Source organism: Kickxella alabastrina, assembly GCF_025024165.1.
Source record: "Kickxella alabastrina strain RSA 675 chromosome Unknown BX661scaffold_21, whole genome shotgun sequence".
Lineage (NCBI taxonomy): Eukaryota > Fungi > Kickxellomycota > Kickxellomycetes > Kickxellales > Kickxellaceae > Kickxella > Kickxella alabastrina.
This window is the reverse complement of record NW_026251492.1, coordinates 246,201-260,900: the sequence shown is the minus strand read 5'-3', so window position 1 is coordinate 260,900 and position 14,700 is coordinate 246,201. Positions and strand designations below refer to the sequence as shown.

General features: G+C 40.5%; 3 protein-coding genes across 3 annotated transcripts; all 3 read right to left on the bottom strand.

Moving 5' to 3' along the window:
• Positions 1–36: 36 nt before the first annotated feature.
• On the bottom strand, positions 37–2,328 carry BX661DRAFT_55036 (uncharacterized protein). The gene has a single exon (XM_051539260.1). The coding sequence runs from the start codon at positions 2,138–2,140 to the stop codon at positions 98–100; it is 2,043 nt and encodes a 680-aa protein (XP_051389802.1). The 5' UTR covers positions 2,141–2,328; the 3' UTR covers positions 37–97.
• A 1,256-nt stretch (positions 2,329–3,584) lies between these two features.
• On the bottom strand, positions 3,585–6,139 carry BX661DRAFT_206990 (uncharacterized protein). Its single transcript, XM_051538647.1, has one exon. It carries the CDS (start codon positions 5,710–5,712, stop codon positions 3,685–3,687), a length of 2,028 nt encoding a protein of 675 aa, XP_051389801.1. The 5' UTR covers positions 5,713–6,139; the 3' UTR covers positions 3,585–3,684.
• A 1,769-nt stretch (positions 6,140–7,908) lies between these two features.
• BX661DRAFT_172722 (uncharacterized protein) lies at positions 7,909–10,551 on the bottom strand (the record flags this gene model as incomplete). Its single annotated transcript, XM_051533795.1, has 3 exons — positions 7,909–8,591; positions 8,761–9,592; positions 10,519–10,551. The coding sequence occupies 3 exons, from the start codon at positions 10,549–10,551 to the stop codon at positions 7,909–7,911; spliced, it is 1,548 nt and encodes a 515-aa protein (XP_051389800.1).
• Positions 10,552–14,700: the final 4,149 nt, after the last annotated feature.

Genomic DNA, 14,700 nt, shown 5'->3' with positions numbered 1-14,700 from the left:
ATTTTTGCTTCAATGTTCATTTTGTTTTATTAAAAAATTATGCAAATATAGCCTTGTTTTATTATGAATTTAAATATTTGTTTTTCTTAATAATTGACTAATAGTTCTGGCCGTAGCCTGACTCATACCTTGACTGCTGGGCCCACATATCAGTATGGTAATTTGAAGACTGGCCAATATCTTGTGCATATACATTGTTAATGTTGCCGCTGCTGTGGTTCTGGATATACGGGTAATCCTCATAGTTGTCGTAACCTGTATTTGGAGCTTTACCGTACTTACCTGGTCCATAGTTATTGCCACTGTCAACGCGCTGATCATTGTACCCGTTATTTCCATGGTAGTTTCCGTCATTCTGGGAGAACCCGGAGATACGGTCGTTCTGCATTAAGCCAGGCTGATACTGGCCGGTAGTGGCACCAGGCGGGCGAAGGTAATTGGAGCCGAGAGAGTTCCTCTCAGAGTTCCACCCGTTCTTATCAATAATGGATTCATGCTCCAGCTCCCGATTAAGTTTGCGTCTTCTGTAGAAGAACCAGATACCACCACCAACAGCCCCAAGCAAAGCCACAGCAGCGACTGCAATTATAATGGTGCGAGTTGAGCCGGGCGCTTCCTCGTTGTTCTCGCTCGTTTTATTGGTAATGACATTGGCGCTGCTTCCACTGTCGTCTGAAGCGCTCTGGCTGGGGTTTAAGACTGCATTTTCTGATTCACTAGGCCCAATGGCAAAGTTGCCTGCTTTGCTAGTGGAACTTGAGCTTGCATTGCCAGTGCTTGTTTTTTGCGTGGAGTTGGTACTTTCAATCAGCTCCGTGGCTATATTCTCGTCGTCGTCGCTAATACCCTTGGAAGATAATGAGGATTGAGCACCAGTAGGTGATGACGCACTGTTGCCAGCACTATCTTCGGATTCAGATTTAGATGGTGACGATGACAATGACGATGACGCGACCAAAGTATTAGAGTTACTTGATTCCAATGACCCTACAGTTATAGATGCTGCATTGGAAGCTGGAAAAGCAGTGGTGCTTGAATCATTTGTAGTGGTAGCACCAATTTCTTGTACGGCTGGTGTTGTAGTCAAAGATGCAGCCGTCGGAGAGGTGATGGCAGCAGCCGAAGTTATTTTAACCAAAGTAGTGGTATTGCTCGTTGAAACTGCTGTGGATTTAGCTGGATACGATTTAATTGCCTCGGCTAGTGCGGGATTGACAGGATCCTGCGCATATCTGTTTCCCGAAAACACTTTCACGCCGGAAACACTGTCTGAAGGGACATTAGTCATGCTGTAGTTATAGTTCAGTGGCATGGTGTAGCTTGTGTCTATGGTGAATCCACCAACTGAGCGGCCAATAACCCGGGCGGCCCATGCAATGTAGTTGCGCAGAAGCGTGTAGTAGTGAAGCTTTTTATCAGAAGAACACAAGCTATCTCCATAGATTGATGTGTGTGAGTGGATTGCAATTATCCCAGAATCGTCTGGCTGGACTATGCCATAGACCACACCGTAAGGCATCTTACAGTCACGGTTGACGGTCGACAACGAGGCGGCATAGTTGCACAAAAAGTCTCCCTTATTTTCATTGTAAGTCTTTGAGGCCTTGGCACAGTCGCTGGGAGTAGTCGTAGTGGAGAATGCAATGATGTTGTTCCAAGCTAGGTTTGAAGTGTCCACAAGCGACCTTCTTGCAAAATATCTATTATCCCATTCGTCCGGGTTAACGCCAATATACGTTTGCCAATCGATTGCTGAGTCCGTATTGAACTGAACTACAGCCAGGTTGTTGATAAATGTTGTTGCGTTGTAGCTCGGATGAACGTCAATTTTTGAAATAGAGTACCTCTGCGAGTTTGTGCTTCCGCTTCCCATTTTGACCGCCACCTCATAATTTTTTGACATGTCCAAGTTGCCATCAGTGTATTGAAGGCAGCTCGCTGCAACAAATGCTGCACTGCTGTCCATGAGTGCGGCCTCGCATGACGTCTGACTTCCGTCGATAAGCAGTATGGCTGCCCTGTATTCGGTGATGGTCGATATATCAATGTCACGTCTACTGAGTCGCAAATCCGTACCAAAGACTGACTGTAATATAGTCATAGCTGTCACTAAGCAACAAAGTCTAGATAATTGTAACATTGTGCTGAATAGAGTACGCTGTTTTTTTACCAGTGTGTGCGTATTTGCGTATGTGTGTGGGTGAAAAAGATGTATTTTAATACTTGTGAAATGGCTCTGCTGCGTGGAGTGGGTATTAAAAGTAGTTTTGATAAATAAGGTTGAGAATAAATTTATAAAGTATATAGTACAAAATAAAAATAAAAAATGTAAACGGAATAAAAACAAAATTATATTTTTCGGGCGGGAGTAGGCCCTGAGTACTTTTTTTTACAATTTCCCTTTCTCATATTTTATTTTTAATCCGGCTTTCCTAATGGAAAATTGACATTGTTTCAAATGCACATCCTTTTTTGAAAATGCTTAAAGGGCTTTTTACGTTTCTCTAATGAATGATTTTACATTTAGTAAAAGAAACATTGCGTGCTTTGAACGAATTTGTCCAGCCTTTGCTTAAAACAAAAAATAAAGAGAATAATCCATTATACAAAAGACATAAAATAACAAAAAATGCAGGTGTGCCACTTGGCACAAGAAAAAATAATGCAAAAAATAATGAGTGAATGCCGCCCTGCAAGCTGAGGAATAAGAATAAAGGCTGTAAATAAAAGCAAATTATATTAAGCGACATCACTCCTACCGGGATCTACTGAACTTGACATGGGATGGAATTTCGTTGGAAATGGACAGCCTGAAAGGCACCATTTCTTCGTATGCAAAAGGACTGTCTCCCGGTTTAGGCGTATAAGTGCTAGATATAGGAGTATTGATAAATGTTTCGTCCCAACTGTCAAATGTACCTATCTCTGCGTTGTCCTCAGGGTGGTACTGCCTTAGTTTTGTTTTAGCATAGAAAACTAAAACGCCAACAATAAATAGTGCAACTATTGATGCCAATATTGCTATAACCGCTCCGTTTTTTGATGTTTGTTTAAACGTATTGTTGTTAATTGCTTTGAGTCGCGCACATTCTGCCTTTCCTACAACATCGCAGTTAACTTTTACGTACTCCGTCGTTGCATTTACCAGTAAGCCATATGTCAGCAGCGGTGGCAGCAAACCCCAATGCCAGCGGTTTGTGCTACAAGTCATCTTCAATACTGTCGGTTTGGTAATAATTAACTAATACAAATAAATAAATAAAAATTAATGAATAGAAAAAGCTAGGATTTCAACGTTGACCACACATAAAACTTGGTTTAAACATACCGCACAATTAAAAAAGTGAGTGTATCAACTATTAGTTGGTGGGGACCTCCGTGTCGTTCTTTGTGGCTTTATGATTTTTGCAACCACTTAGGTCGCTTGTCGACATTACGTGCGTCCTTTATAATACTTGGCGGCATCTTTCTCAAAACAATTATGTTGTCAAAAGTAACACGACAAAGATAAAAAATGAATAGCACATATAATTATCAATATTCATTAGACATATTAAATTACTCAGATTAATAAATACGTTTTATTTATATATTATATAATTCGGGTTAAATGCAGGTAATAGAATGTAGACAACATAATAAATTAAATTTAGATAAACAAGTATACGCCCAAATCAAAGCGACTCAACCTGCGACTGGCTTTTCAGATGGCAAAACAAGGTTTTCAAAGCCATGTGCCTCATAGTTTGGAAGAGAAATGTCGTGACTGTCTCTGGTAATGCGTTCAGTGACAGGGACATAAACAGGTGCAGGTACAGCAACATTGTTAAATTCTGGATTGGCCTCGGTTTCGGCGCCGTCGTAAACGGAGATTTCGTCGAGCATTCTCTTGTTGTTAAGGTTGGCAGTCTCATTCTTGGGATCCCAGCTCATGGCGTTGCGGCGTCTGCGCCACCACTTGTGCAAGAAGTACATGCCAATCAGTATGAAAATGGTGGCAAGAGGAACAACAACACTGACGGCAATGATAGCGCCGCGGCTCAACTCATTGCCACTTCTTGCCTTTGCGTTGGCATTATTCTGCGAGCTCTTTATTCCACCATCGGGGACAATCTCGTCAACAGGGTCATCAATTATATCGTCGTCGTCGTTGTCCATGTAATCGGCGTAAGCGTAGGTTTCGACCTCAATATTTGATACCAAAACAAGCTTGCCGTTTGAATCGGTCTTGGTGAGGTACAGTACGCGGGTAATCTCAAGGTCCGACATGCCAGGATTAGTTAAAAGCTCAGCAATTGGAATAATGCTTCCGTTGACAGTGACAAAGTCTCCATCTTCAATTATTTGTTCGTTATCTTTTTCCACGATAACATCTCCCGAGTCGTCAGAGTCTTCGTTGTTGGCTGAGGGGGCACGAGTGGTCTGATGGCTGCTACTGCTCGCTCTACTCACTGACTTTGAACTGTTGTTGGTGCTGGAACTGCTGTCTTTAGACCCGCCGGTGCTGCCCCCTGAGCTGCCGTTGCCCGAGTTGTTATTGCTGTTGTCGTTGTTGTTGCTGTTGCTGTTGTCGTTGCTGTCGTTGTTGTTGTTGTCGTTGTTGTTGTTGTCGTTGCTGTTGTTGCTGTTGCCGTTGCTGTTGCTGTCACCCGTATTACCGCCCGAGTTGCTATCACCATTGCTGGGAGCTGTGGTTTTAATTACCTCAATCTTTGTAGATGACTTGGTCGGAGTTGGAGTTGGAGTTGGGGTCGGAGTTGAAACAGCGGTAGGAACATAGTTTCGGTGCATGGGGTAAAAATCGCCAGAAACCAGCTTGATCCCAGATTTGCTTGCCCCGGCGGCGTTTTTCATGCTGAATGAGGTGTCGCCTTTCAGAGAATAAGAGTTATCAAGCCAGAACGTGTCAATGTCTATCCCAACCTTTCTTTTAGCCCATGCAATGTACGGGTAGATCATGGTGTAGTAATGGTACGATGTCCCCGTGGCTTGGCAGAGGCTGTCGCCGGTAATAACGCTATGACTGTAGATGGCCGAAACAGACAAGTCGTCGGGCTGCATTACACCCCAGCCGGTGCCGTAGGGTAACCTGCAATTGCTGTTCATAGGCGAAGTCACAGCACTGGTAACGCACAGCATGGTGTTTGAGTTTGAACTGAACAGGTTGCTGTTGGCGCTGCATTCGCTGTTGGACGACAAGAAAGCGGCACTTGTAGACCCCCAGGTTTTTTCCTTGACACTGGTCATTTTGCGGTGGCTGTACAGAACGCTGTCCCACTCAGCAGGGTTTGCACCAACAAAAGAGTACCACGACTGCGAGTTTTTGGTGTTGAATGTGATAAAGGCAATGTTGTTGGCGTACGTCGACGGGTCGTAGTCGGAGTGAACGTCAATGGAGTCAAGCGTAAACATCTTGGAAGTTCCGTCAGTTGGACTGTTGATGGCAATTTTAAAATCCTTGTCGTTGTCTACGCTGCCGTCGGATTTAAAAATAAAGCAGCTGGCCGCAGTGGCTCCAAACTGGGTGTTAAAAAGAGCTATTTCGCAGGATGTCTGCACACCAGCAAGAATAAGAACAGCGCCACGGAAGTCGTTTATGAGGTTGCTGGAAGTGACTGTGCGCTTTGTAAAGTTTGCTGCAAAGCCCTGGACCGACTGGACCAGGCACAGGGCCACTGCGGCGGCTTTTACAAGGCTAAAAGGCAGCTTCATTGTTAAGAGCTGTACACCGCGCAAAATCGAAATATATCAAAAAGTGGGGTTTGAATAAAAAATAAACAATAAATAGGAGCGGGATAAAATATTAAGCGATCACAGACTGTAAACAGGCACAAAAGTTACGTGCACGCTGTCTAGATGACTTTTACAAGTCGCGGGTGGTGAAAATTGGGTGTAACAAAAATGCGACAAAAAATATAATTTGAGCGGAAGGAAGGAAGGAAGGAAGAAAATAAGAAACCGAATAAGCAGCACCATAAAAAAGAGGTGAGAAATGCGGTGCAAGTTCAGAAAATCCAAACCTGCAAAATCGGTGGTTGGAAGAGCAACACTTGCAATTATGTGAAGCGCACTTGCATACCTTTTCTTCTGCTACAAAGAAGTGGTCAACTGAGATTTGCCTCTTTGTGAGGACCACACACATTGGCAATTCAATATTATCCATAAAAAGATTGTCGATGGTTGATCAACAATTGTCAATTGAATTGGTAAAAGCTAAATATTGCAATGCTATAATAACATTACAAAAAGTTAATTGTTTTATGCTAAATTAATGGCTGATCTAACAGACTATAGAACAGTTTACAGACATTAAAAACAGGTTGGACAGTGATAGCTGATTCTTTGTCTAAAGTTTTTCAAGAATTTTCCACTTTTATTCAAAAACTGGAATATAATATACAGTTGACAATACCCAGACATTTTGGTCATATTTGTGTTGTGCGGCCCGAGGATATGGAAGTAGATGCTGAGGTTGAAAGTCATGAAACAAGGTTCTATCTGCATGCCGATTGATAGAGTATTAATTGGATTATACAAGAGTAAATTAGAGAGGCATAATAATGATGCCCAGATATGCTTCCTATTTTGCAATTTACACGTACAAGCGCACATATGCGAAAACCACAATATTAACTTGCCAAGTTACTGGTCTGCTTGCAGAAAACCCAGCTCTTGCCAACGGAGTGCACAACTGGTGAAGTGCACAACAAAGGCAACGAGATACATATATAAGACGAGGCTAGCCCTAGTTCTACTTTTGATTCCCTTGATAATAAAAACTATAACAAACCCCAAAAATACTTTTAACACTAGGTGGCTAGTGCTCCACTCAAATTACAACACCTTTAACATTAGGCGACTAATGTTCTCTCTAAATCACAACAATATGGTATTTTAATAAAAATACAAACATTTTGTTTTTTAAATTGAATTTGGCATTATATTCTGCTTTGCAAAATTTTTTGATTTTTCAACAATTAATCACAATAAATACGTGTATTAAATTGAAAATAAGTAAAAGTTAATTGGATTGTAAAATATGTGTATTTACTGTTAACTAAAGTCGTACATTTATTTTTATTAAATGATGTATTTAACTCTACGGACAAGTTTTAGAACATATAAAGATGTTTAGCACTTGTTGTATTTCAATTTTTCAATTAGCATATATTCATTGTTTATTTTGGTGTTTCGCAGCCCGAGGTCATGGAGGTGGATGTTGAAGTTGAGAGTTATGAAACAAGTTTCCGTCTGCATGCTGATAGATCAAATATAGACTAGATCGTGGGGAATCAAATCAGAGGACTAGTGGTACAATACAGATACGCTCCCCGTTTTACAACGCACACGCACGAGCGTGCATACACAAATACCAGAGTATTGGCATGTCAGAGCCCCAGGTTACTTGCAAAAAAAACAATTCTTGCCAACAGAGTGCACATAATATGTGGGTATTTAATTTTTAATACAGTCGATTTTACCTTAATTCTATATTGCTTAGCAAAATAGATTTTAAAGCAAACAAAATTTGAAAAAACGATACTTATTTTAAAGCTTCAACTTTCAGAATCTGTGTAAAATAAACATGCAATAAGAGGGTTCAAAGGGCTACTGTGGTAAACTTATTTGGTCAATACAACGTGAACGTTGCAGCTGGACAAAAATTAAGGTTGTTGATAACATACCCCCAATCTTTATTATAAATATGTAGTGAATAATATATAAAAGATACCTTTATTTAAACGCTGAAAAGCAATTTAAAACCAATAGTAAATTAAAAGGCTGTGTGTGTGCGTACACTAAAAACCTTAATCTGTGTTCGGCTTTTCGGTTGGCAGAGCAACATTCTCTAAAACAAAAGCTTCATAGGTTGGTGGCAATGTATGACGATTGTTTTGTGCAATACTATCAGCGCTGGAACTGGGTCCAAAGAGGGGGTTGGATAGCGGCGGAATCAACAGCAGGAATAGTGGTAGAAACAACCGCAGGGATAGCAGCGGGGTTAGCTTCTAGTACGAATCCAATTGCTGGTAAAGGTATAAGGGTGCCATAATCAGGAACAACGTCAATAATCCTTATATTACTAACGCTCGCAGTTTCATTTACGGAATCCCAGCTTGCAGAATTGCAGCGTGCGCGCCACCACTTACGCAAGAAGTACAGTCCAATCAGGATGAGAATGGTGACAATAGGAACGACTACACCAATGGCAATGCTAGCGCCAAGACTCAGCCCATTGTTACTCTTTGAATTTGCGCTGGCGTTATTCTGTGAGCTCTTTATTCTGCTGTCAGTAGCACTGGTGCTGACAGAAATTCTGCCTATAATGTTGTTGCTGTCGCCCGTAAAATCTGAGTAGGTGTAAATCTCGGCATCAATATTTGATACTAAAACAAGCTTGCCGTTCGAATCAGCCTCGGTAAAATGCACCACGCAGGTAATTTTGAGGTCTGACATACCAGGGTCAGTGAAAAGCTCAAGAATTGGAACCGTAGTACCATTGACAGTAACAACAGCAGTCTTGTCAATAATCTCAATGTTACCATTATTCTCGTTTATGTTCTCTGAGTCATTGGAGCCGTAGTCACCGGCTGCAGATGCGTGTGTTTTCAATGCGTCCAGTGCTAGAAGCCGTGTTTTTAGGTGTTGCTGTTGTTGTCCTTGTGGATGACGTAGTCAAAGCTGGATTATCTGTGGGAGTGTAGTCCTGCTGCGTGGGGTAGAAATCGTCAGAAAGCAGCTTGGTCTTGGATTTGCCACCACCGGCAACATTCCTCATGCTGAATGACACGTCTTCTATCAAAACATATGATTTGTCCTTCTGATAGGTGTGTAGCTTTCTGCCAATTAAGTCCTTGGTCCACGCAATGTATGGGTAAAGCATGGTGTAGTAATGGTACGACGTTCCTGTGGTCTGGCAGATACTGTCGCCGGTAACACCGCTGTGTCTATAAATAAGCGCAGGAGCCAAGTTATTGGACTGGTATACATCCCAACCGGTTCCGTAGGGTACCTGACAATTTCTGTTCATGGGTGAGGCTACACCACTGGTAATACACGTCATAATGTTGAAGTTTGATTTGAACAGGTTGCTCTTGGAATTGCATCCGCTGTAGGTCGGCAAGGAAGTGGCACTCGTAGGTCCCCACGAATTTTCTTTAACAAGGACCATTTCACGATGACTATACAGAACGTCGTCCCAACTTGCGGAGCTCATGCCAGTATTGTGAAACCATTCCAATGAGTTACCGGTGAAAGAAAGAACGGCAATGTTGTTGGCGTAGGTTGACGGATAGTACTGCGGGTGGATTTCAATAGAAATAATCGAATACAATGTGGAAGACTGGCCAAAAGGAGCGTTAATAGTAATCTGATAGGCTCTGCTGTTATCTACTCTGCTGCTAAAACCAGACGTAACGCAGCTGGCCGCAGTAGCTTCGTGCTTAGTGTCGAATAAGGATATTTCGCAAGACGACCGCGCACTAGAAATAACATGGATTGCGCCGCGGAAGTCGTTTATCAGATTGCTAAGTGACCGTGCGTTTAGTGAAGTTTGCTGCGAGGCCCTAAACCGATAGGACCAGGTATAAGGCTAATAATGCGGTTTTAGCAAGCTCAAAAAGCAACTCCATGGTTGAAAGTTGTGCTCCGCGAAAATACAATTATAGTAAATGTGAGGGTAAGAGTGATGTTAACAAGATAAAGCTAAAATTGTTTTTAGATAGAGAAGTTACGGGTGCAATGCCCAGATGGCCACTACAAGTAGCGTGAGAAGAAGATTGAGTGAAAACCAAAAATAAAATAAAATATTTAAGCGGAAGGAAGAAAAAGCACAGTCAAAAAAGAAGGAATGAGGAAAGAAAACGCATCAAAAAAATTGAATTATTAAACTTGCAACTACGCAAAGCAAATTCTAATCCTTGTATCGCTGCTTTAGCGTGTAGAATTCTGACCGTTTTTTATTGTGAATGATTTTTGTTACAAAAAATGATCAATTGCGATCAACCTCTTTGCAGGGCCCGCGGACATCGAGATTTTAGGATGTGCATGCAATTAAAGAATAAACAAGAAAGTTATTAGCAGCCTTCAGATTGCCAGAAAAATATATACAAAGAAGTTGTATCATGATTGCAGCACAAAATCAAACGGCTTTACTTTGTAAAGCAAATTATCGTTTTTAACAATTGGGTCGCACAGTTCTAAGCATATTCAATTTTGCGTAAAAATAAAGTTTTGAGTACACACATAGCTTTCAAATGGTAAATGGTAAATGGCAAAAAGAACTATCAATAGTAATTGCTTTTAAAATTATTTATATTGGTGTATACTTTTAATAAAAACTGATGTTATTTCTGATGTTTTAACAACTATTTATCGTGTGGGAAGATACCAAACTAAGAAAGTACGCATATTATATGGCCACAAACACCCCGCATTCGTGTGATCATTGTTGTGACCTAATTGGCATATTTGAAATTTTTTATTGCCGAAAACCTCTCAATAGAAAATGGAAATTACATTCGTCAATTCGGGTTCATTATTACGCATCATTTTTTACCCGCGTTAGCAAATTCGCCTTTTACAAGGTATCGCTAAACGCTTTTTAGTGATTCTTTTGAGGTAAATGTTTTTTGATGCCAATGCATTTAATATATCATATATTATGTATGTGCTGCCCCTCATTAAATCTTTGATTTTCTATGAGGTAATTTAATCGGCAACTCGCATCTGAGTGGCGTGGTAACCGCACTCTACACTACCGATTAATTAGATTTGGTGATATTTTTTGTTATAAAGTATTCTTTATCATTTTCCCATCACATCTCAATTGTCTATTCGGAGAAAAAAATGTTTGTGAGTCACGCGATGGGCACACCATGCGCCGTTTTTACTTTTAATATCTGAAAAGAAAAGAGAGTGGGGCCCCTGTCATGATTCCCCTTTTCCTGTCCCCTTGTTCCTTTTCCTGAAAACGAATGATAAATTTTTTTGCGCTCACACGCGGACGACAAAGCCTAACGCAAACGCAAGGTGGAAATGGTTTTAAGAAAATATAAATCGCCTAAAAACGACCACGTTAAGAATTTTCTCTTTCTATTTTTCTAACTTTTCAACACGATATACATCTTTTATTGAATACTTTACACACCATCATGGCCACACATAACACCAGCCCTTATGCCAAAATAGGTATTAATTGCGCCATTGTTGAGCAAGGTGCAAATGCCAACGAAATATCCAGCGACGATGCTAGCAGCATCAACGAGGAAGAGCTGGCAAAATCTGTTGCCGAAATGTTCAAGTGTAAAACAGCGGAGCCACCTAGACAGACTAAAAAAGAAAAGACACGGGCTAGTGTTTGCGGTACATGTCGTCGAATTATGGACAGCGATGTTTATTTTTTCCACATAAGCCGGTGCAACTTGTTTTCTTCGCTTTGAGATTACTGCTGCAGTGAGAATTTTTACCTGTCAATTATTGCCAGAGCTTTCCTAGAGCTGCAGCAATCACAGCAAAGCGAGGTCAGCAGACAGTGTATTTTTATGTAGTTTTTTATGGGTGTTGTGTAAGCATGTTTGCGCGCAGCCAAATATTTATTTTTTATTTTTGTTTCTGTTGGTCATTGTCAATAAAAATAATTAAATAATATAATTGAGTAATTGAAAATGCGTGCGTAGTGATTGCCTAAATCTATGATATGGATTGCTATTTTTTGGCCCAATCTTACGAGCAATTTTATTTTTTAATCGAGTGGATCATTTAAATCAAGTTGATCACTACTCGGGTCTTTATATGTTTAGCAAGCAGCATATGTCACTGGGTTGTGATGGCAATTGCGAGAGTTGATTGGGTTGCACGGGTGGCAAAATGGACAAGGGTAGTGCCAAAGTATGTGCTTTTCTGTTGGACCAGGTCGTCAACTGCACACATGTAGGACAGAAAATGCCCCAGCAATAAAACTAGACATTAATTTGATAAGGTGCCTGACAAACATTAGTCTTTAATCTGCGTTGTAATTTTTTAGTACATGAGGTTGTTTGTTGCTAACACTCGGGTACGAGCTGTTATTTTGGCAATCAATAAGCGCGTGCCCCATGTTACACGCGTGTTATTATATATATTGTATCTGTGTTGACTGCATTGATATTGACACATAGACGGATGTAGGTTGCATAGTACTTGCATTTATGGCTGCATATGTTTGTACGTATAAACATGTAATTGTGGTTGCATATGTTTTGCGTGTATGACGGACAGACGTTTGTGTGTAAAGATAAATTATGATATGTAGAGCAACAAAATACATGCGGACACAAAAACCAAAGGGTAAATACAACAGTGAGCTGCATATTCAAAAAACAATGCAGACGTGCTGATAATAGAAGCGTCGAATTGTGTTTATTTGCAGAAATTTGCACATGACATTAACACAACTACCTGTTTATGGCTTGCTTGTAAATGTCCACAAAACCAAATATTTGGCGAAATTATTGTTTTTTTTGAGCAGTTGCCTAGTGTTGTCGGTGTGTCTCGGCAATACTTATTTAATCATCTAATGGCATTCGAATTTGTATTGCTGTCCAAATGCAATGCACATTTGCATTAATGTGAATACGTGTTGACACGCTGGCTTCTAATTGGCAGCTTGGTACGAACGGTGTTAACAAATAAATACAAATGGACATGCATTTTGGCATTCTCATGTTGCTAGATAAGCGCTGAAACAAAAACTGAACGCACATTGGTTTATTTCATATTTTTAGAACCCAGCTAATCAGCAGCAGCTTTTTTCTGGCACAGGTCTCTAGCCCAGCTTTGCAAAATAAAACAAATCATCCGGAAAACGACAACGAGGCTAGTACTAGGGCTGCTTTTTTTTAAACCATAACAAGTTCAATTTTTGTCCGGTCTCGGCTTTTATTTTGTAAACACATATTCGGGGGTTGTGTTTATCCTTGAAGGACCACCACAAAGGTTGAAGAAAAAATTGTGCAAAAAAATTGTGAAAGTCCTTTTCTGATCTGCGCCAAGCACAAATGAGATGGGTATAAAGATGCAAGCGGTCGGATGGAGATTTACAAAGAAAGCCAGCGAGAAATAGAAAAAACACATGATGCCTCGGGATTGACGTTGAACATAAGGTGAAACGAGTGTCGCAGGCTATTGTGGCATTGAAAATGAAAGAGCGCAGGCTAGATGATATCGTGCATTAGGCTGCAGTTTCAGGTGAGAGGTGCGCGTTTGGCACCCAAATAACATAAACAACCATTCCCTTTCCAAGGTGCTCTATGTCCGCTAATTCCATCTTTATATCGGCTTTTCAATCCTTAGTTCCTACTTTTTCGGATGTCAATCTCATGTTTTCAGACATTCCCTGTACATCATTCTGTGAATGTGGCAAAGCGAAAAGGAAGCCCCTGTTTAGTCCCTCCCTTCGACCCTCCCCCCTTTCTCCATGCCCTCTCAATTATAACCTAATAATTTTGTTACCACTCACATTGCCTTTGCGGAGAAATAAAAAAAGTAGTAAAGATAAACAGAATAGAACAACGTGCCAACCACGATAAAGGCTGGCTTTTAAAATATGTTGTCTGGTTGGTATAAATTAGACAACTTTCTCCGCATTATCGCACTTCTCATTTTATCTCTCTTCAATCACACAGCTTTGAAAGATTACAGTCACCCTCTTCCACACATCGATTCAAAACAACCGCCCTTTTCAATATTTCAATATTTGTATTCAGCCATTCATTAGCATCTATACCTTGTAATATTATAACGACCCGTTTCTTCATCATCATCATTATCATTCTGTTACGACACTCGCCGAACCAGCTAGAACACTTATCCATACTATCAACCATATACCAAAACATTTTCCCAATAATGAAGTGCAGAACCTGCGAATTCGAGTGCACCTCAGCCGATCTTTACTTTGACCACCTGCTTTTCGATAACCGCCACATTGCGCTTGCACAGAAGGAGGCCGAAGAAGAGACCAGAACCAGACAGGCGCGCAGAGCAAGGACTTTTAAGCGCCCTAGTGTTATGGCGCTGTGACATCTTCACAGACCAAACATACTGCTACGCATTTCCTTCGTCAATCAAAAACACGTATTTTTGTACAATATCCTTCAATTCCTCTCTTCGTCTCTTGCATTATGTACTTTTTTAATTCATCCATTCATTCACAATATACATTGCATCATCCATTTTTTTGTTTGGTATCAGACTTTTTTCAAGAAAAATATTATTTCATTCGGTGTTGTCAAAATCCGCAAATTAACAGTCACCAATAATTACGCACATGACAAAACTGTGTTTGAATGCCGCACAGATTTCTGTCATTTTGAGCTGTTGTCATTTCTGCCCCAGTGCACAGTCAACATGTGTGCGGAGTTTCTGATACAAAAAGAAAATATAAAAGCATTACATAACCATGACATAAAAAATTTATAGCCTTTATACAGAAAATAATTTTGTACTAACTTTAAATGGCTATTTTTACGAGTTACACTGGACCAACACGGGCAATATGCACAATCAAAAGTGGAGAATCCAGTTTAATTTTAGGCTAACCAAAAGTAGTAAAATAAAACAGATAAAACAAGACATGGAGCGCACAACAGCACTCTAAAAAAGAGGGGAAAGGGGGTGAAAGATCATTGTGCACTGTAAATGTTTTTTACTTTGCACAAA